The sequence below is a fragment of the Amphibalanus amphitrite genome, unplaced genomic scaffold (assembly GCF_019059575.1).
Source record: "Amphibalanus amphitrite isolate SeventyFive unplaced genomic scaffold, NRLGWU_Aamphi_draft 000931F_arrow, whole genome shotgun sequence".
Taxonomy (NCBI): Eukaryota; Metazoa; Arthropoda; class Thecostraca; order Balanomorpha; family Balanidae; genus Amphibalanus; species Amphibalanus amphitrite.
Genome location: NW_024882425.1, coordinates 50,999 through 56,693, shown reverse-complemented (window position 1 = coordinate 56,693; position 5,695 = coordinate 50,999). Strand labels below are relative to the sequence as shown.

At 50.3% G+C, this 5,695-nt stretch overlaps 1 protein-coding gene across 1 annotated transcript; it reads right to left on the bottom strand.

Moving 5' to 3' along the window:
• Positions 1-220: 220 nt before the first annotated feature.
• On the bottom strand, positions 221-5,378 carry LOC122368195. Its single transcript, XM_043341908.1, has 3 exons — positions 5,237-5,378; positions 1,312-1,505; positions 221-699 (listed from the first exon to the last, which is right to left on the bottom strand). Exons 2-3 carry the CDS (start codon positions 1,501-1,503, stop codon positions 526-528), a joined length of 366 nt encoding a protein of 121 aa, XP_043197843.1. The 5' UTR covers positions 1,504-1,505; positions 5,237-5,378; the 3' UTR covers positions 221-525.
• Positions 5,379-5,695: the final 317 nt, after the last annotated feature.

Sequence of the window (5,695 nt, the reverse complement as noted above, 5' to 3'; positions counted from 1 at the left end):
CTGAGAAAGGTTACCAAAAAACATCTTTGTAATTTACATGTTATAGAAATATGTGCTGTTTCTTAGAGAAGTTGAAAATGATTACTCACGTATCAAACAGCCCCACCTTTCGGTAGGTATTTGAAGTTTCGCACTCCTATTTCTTGGTGTTCGAAAACTATCACAATATTCGTCAGAGGGAGGGCGAAAAACACGTGGAGGTTAAAAAATAAAGCATGAATTTGAGAGGAGCATTGAGTTTTTATTTGTCAGATGTGAGGTGAGTATTTCTTTAAAAGTCAGGCACTTTTATCACACGACAAGCAGACAGAATTCGGCAGACGCCGCGCGCAGCGTTATCACCGCCACTGTCTGGCTCTTCTTGCCATTGCGGCCCCCGCCCTCTGCCTCAGTCCTCCGGCCCTCTGCCTCCGTCCTCCGCCCTCTGCCTCCGTCCTCCGGCCCTCTGCCTCCGTCCTCCGGCCCTCTGCCTCCGTCCTCCGCCCTCTGCCTCCGCCTCCCATCCTCTGCCGGCGGCTAGCGCGGCTACTTCCCCGGGCGGCAGAAGAAGCCGAAGCACGGCCGCCGGCCGCCGCCGGAGCTCTGGTTCGAGTTGGCGTTGGTGTTGCTCTGCTGGAAGTTGCCGAACGGCGTCTGTGCGTTCACGTTGGAGGCAGAGGCAGAGTTGGTAGAGCTGGCGCCGGGCCCGCGGACCGAGCCCTGGAACCAGGAATTGAAGCCACGTCACATACCTAAGTACAAGTCTCGCGGGTTTTGGCGGTATGTTTTGCACCTAAAAAAATTAGTGTACTTCAGCTGGCTATATCTTCGTCGTCTTAAGCTTTTAAGTTTTGAAGCTGCGATCGACTTGTTGGTTCACAAGCCGGCCCTGATCGTGTAAAATGGCTTCATCGTAGATCGATTAGTTTCTGAGATATAACCGGAAATGTAAAAGTGCAAAACCTACCGCTTAATCTCGCACGAGCCGTATACCTACCCGTGACCCACTACATTTTCCAAACATGCATGCTTACCTGTTCTACATGCTGCTATCCCTAGTCACGATGGTTCGTATTTGGGGCGGTGTGAGATGGGACTCATACCTTATTCCCCTATGTAACCGTTGGTACAAAATTATACATCAGCTCCTTTTAACGACGAAACACTGGGCATCTATTTTGTCCGTTTGAACCGTTACCGTTTCTTTCCTGAGAATAGGGGCTCCGCCACAGTTTCAGGATGGGGGATGCACAGTGCACACCCTTGTTTGCCTGCCTATCTGTGTGTCGGTCCGTCTGCCCCCCCCCCCCCCCCCGGTATGTAGTTACTCACGCCAGCCTCGGCGGAGACCTGTGTGACGGTACTGGTGCCGCCGGGACCGCTGCTCGTGCCACTGACCACGTTGCCGGCCGCCGAGCCGGTGGCCTGACCCGGCCGATTGAACTGGAACTGACCCGGCCGGAAGAACTGGGGGGCGGCAGCCGCGGCGGCCAGCAGACAGCACAGAACCAGAGCGGCCCTCATCTCTGCAACCACACACGGAACCGTCAGTAGCTGGAACCACACAGGGGAACCACACACGGCGGCTGGAACCACACGGGGAGCCGTTAGCAGCTGGAACCATACGGGAGGGGGGGGGGAGGTGTCAGCGGCATCTGGAACCACACGCTTACAGTAAGGGAAGGCAGCGTTTGGAAATCAAACATACCTACTCGTACATGTACGAGTATGCTACGAATGCTAACAAATGCAAATGCTAAAAGCCAGATGTCATCCGGCTATGCTAAATTATTTTACAGCAGCTTCTTGGTTAAGTTTCAATGAATTCGTGCGCATCTAATTTCCAAGTTTGTGCAGGTCCGCAGGAACAATGCCCTGTTGCCGCCCCTCCTACCCCCGCCAGGTCAGTACTCAGTAGCCGGGGCCCGATCGGCGGGTTCAAGGTCATCGCTACTGCACCAGAGGTCATGCTCATCACCCTCCGTGTCGCAGACAAACGTGAGCTGACTGCGGAACAGAGCTAATGTTTAGACTTCCTCCACCTCCCAAGGACTCAGCACGGACCCAGCACCCCTGCAGCCACCCTCCAGTCCGGAGTTTTTCCTGCCTGAACTAATGCTTCCGGCCCCAAGCAGATTAAAAAGTTGCGGAGCGAGCTCAATACCCTCGATGAACTGAGGGTTGTCGTGAGTCCTAGACGGTTTTGCCCGTATGATGGTCGGAGCCCCAGCTGAGACACTGTGTGCGGCACACCCGGCGACGGGCCGAGCGCTGCGGCGCAGAGAGGGGAGGTCACTTCGGGCCCCTCAGCTGTAGATAAACGAGTCGTCAAAACTGACTTCCGTTTATGTAATGTCAAATGTCCAAAAATTATCGATCTAACGGTGTGCTGTTTATGTGTTAAAATTCGTAGCCGTTTTCACGACGGGCTATCCGGCGAATGCACCTGATTTGACCAAATATGGTGATGAATTTAATTATTTGATCATGGCAAAACCGACCATTCAATACCTCATGATTTGACCAAATCTGCACCTAATTTCGTTTACAGCAAATATCTTCATTTTATGAATTTATTTCAGTGTTTTAACCCGCGCACCGACGGGGGTCTGCGCCAACTTCGCACCGACGGGGGGGGGGGGGTGGATGACCGCCCCCCCCCTGAGATCTCGAGAACGAAGCAAGATAGCGACAAGCGGTAAACGGCATCGGATACGCACGGTCAAGATCTACAATTTTTACTCAGGTCATTTTCAGGTCAGGTCAAAGATGACGTCACAGGGGTCGAAAAAGTCAAAATGGCGGCGCTAGATATTGAGAGAGTTTTTCTCGAATAACTTTCGAACTAGTCAAAATAGGAATAAACTAAGGGCATCATCGTGATCCTCTCGTCAATCCGCATCGAATGATATATATGTTGACCTCGAAAGATCAAGGTCAAAGGTTGACCTCAGGTCACGTGACCTCGAGGTCATCATGTATATCATTCGATGCGTCTTGCCGGGCTGAACACAATGAGACCATCCACGCGGCTGTATCTTGTTCCTGTACGGAGTTATTGGCCAAAAACCTTTGGTGACCTTTGATGACGTCACATGACCTCACAGCTGCCCAACAGGAAAACAGACCTCAAGGTAGTGAAGGTTGATCGTATATAAAGTCATGTATTGTATATGGGGCCATTCCGACCCGTTTTAGTGGTAAAAATAGGGAGTTGATTTTTCCCCCATTGACTTATAATGGGGAGGTCGCGAAATTGACCTGACCTTAGGTCACCGATATCAAAATTCCGAGATACACAAATTGTAGCTACTAATGACCTAATAACACCCTGCGACTTTCAAAGGTCTCCGACATCTACTGTAGCTCTGGCACGGTGACAAAGTTGCAAAAAAGTGACTTGAGGTTGGGTCATTCAAAGTGACCTGGTGACCTGACCTTAAAAGGTAGGATGTTCAAACTTGCACAGCATGTGTAAAATTGATGAGGAAGTAGTCATACCAAATTTCGCGGCGCTACGCGCCGCGGTTTTTCCGCTATTTGCGAAAAACCTCAGGGGGGGGGCGGATATCCGCCCCCCCCGTCGGTGCGCGGGTTAATCGATGATGCCCTCTAATAATATGACAAAGCAGGCATATAAGCAATTAGTGCAACCCTAGCTGATAGCTGCTAAGAGACACACTGAACCTGATTTGACCAAATCTGCACCTAATCTGATCTACATTTGTGAAATTTTTACTACAATGCGTATAAGTTGGCCATTTTTGAAGATATTCGGCTTAAACGTTCCAGAGTAGGTCATCAATGGGTGGCCTATTACATATATTCCGTTTTTTTTCGACAAGTCAAATAGAAAATCTTTTTTTTTGCAAAGTTATGAAAATATATTTTTCTTGAAATTTTCAGAATATAGAAATTCCGAGATTGCAGTATGATAGCCACGTTTATTCAAAGTCCACTTATGCAAAGACTGGATCTAGCTAAAAAAAAAAAAACTGAGCTCTTGAGAGCAATTGCTGTAGTTCAATGTTTTGCATAAAAATCGGCCGACATTACGTCACTCTGACGTAATTTTCGGCCGGCCTGCGGTAGCTAGAAAGTTGAAATTTGAGCAAAAGGTGTCAAATTGATGCTGCGAAAGGTACCGCAAGTTTCGTGTTTATACGTTGAACGATTCGGAAGATATTGCCGAAAAATGGGAGGGGTTCTGTAGAGCCCCCCAGTCTTGCGCGGGTTAAGTTGCCCAGTCGTGAAAATCAATGTTTTAACCCGGCAGTTGCTGGGGTATTTCGCCACCCACCGTTTGCTGGGGGGGGGCGTTAAACGCCCCCAGCCGATAACTCGAGAACCAATAGGCGCAGCGAAACGCACGAGGCGGCAAACGAAAGAGCGCGACGAGACGCTTCAGATGAGTACTTTAAAGTTGAATTTTGAGGTCACAGGTCGGGTCAAGGTCAGGTCAAACACCTGAAATCGGGCTTTCAGTAGCATGGACTTCAGGACTTCGCAATGGGCGCCTCTCGCCATAAACTCTGTCAAAACGGTGCACAATCCATCTTATAAGGCCTACAAGAGTGTCAGCTCCATGTAGGGGTCAGTCAAGCATAGGTCAGGGTCAAGGTCAGGTCAACCGGGTAGGCACATATCCCCGAAAATCAAAACTGATATTCGCAGCCTGTGACACATGTTTTATAGGTAATTTGGGGCGTAGAACACGATGGTGACATTCATTTTATCATATGTGTACGTGTTTGGCTCAAAAAGTTCAATTTAAGAAATTCATGTATCATGGTCGTGAACTAGTCACGAAAAATTGCCAAGATTCAGTTCAAGATTATGGAAAATGCGGAACGCTAATCAATAATCGAAGATAGCCATTTGATTGACCATGGTATTGGCAGTCTAATGGCGTTTACGGCATGTCTGTATGTCTATTCTGTGATTTTATATGATTTTTTGAACATATGCCGTTTTTGGTCGAAAACTCAGAAATCATGACGTCACTAAAACCTCGATATCTCAAAAATTTTCTGACCGATTTTTTTGAAACTTTGTCACAATAAACTTCAATCGATTCCCTACAGGTACCCAAAATTTGGCGCGCCTGCGGCGCGCCGTTTTTATGCTATGGCCCGGCGAAAAAAGTGGGGGCGTTTAACGCCCCCCCCCAGCAACTCGCGGGTTAAACACTACATATATCACGGTCACGCTTTCAGATGAACATCAAATCCGAGTGCCATATGACGACTGTTCATACCTGCTGAGAGTGTGAGTTGATGAGCTGAAGTTGAGGAGCTGAAGGAGCTGAACCAGGGCCGGCGGATGCGGCACTGGGAGAGTGCAGAGGCGGCACTGCAGCGGTCGGAGGCGGCACTAAAATGGCCCGCGAATCACGCACCGCTCTTATAGAGGCCGAGGTGGCGCTCCTCTCGACACGTAGGTAGAGGCCCACGCGCCGCCGGCGGACCGTCCGCGCCGCGCTGTATAATCCCGCCTGGGTGCTCAGAAGTGGGCCCCTCGCTGGCCTACACTGCAGGGGAGAGGAGGGAGGGATTCTGCCCGGGGAGCGGGAGGGGAGGAGCAAGGGCTGTACCGGCTCCGCGGGACCTTGAGAGGCACGGAGTTACGCATTTCCTGCGGCTGCGGTGCTTCCAGAACGTGCCGGCGGAGCGGCTGGTCTGAGCTGCCCATCTCGAACTGTTGTGACCGGGAGACG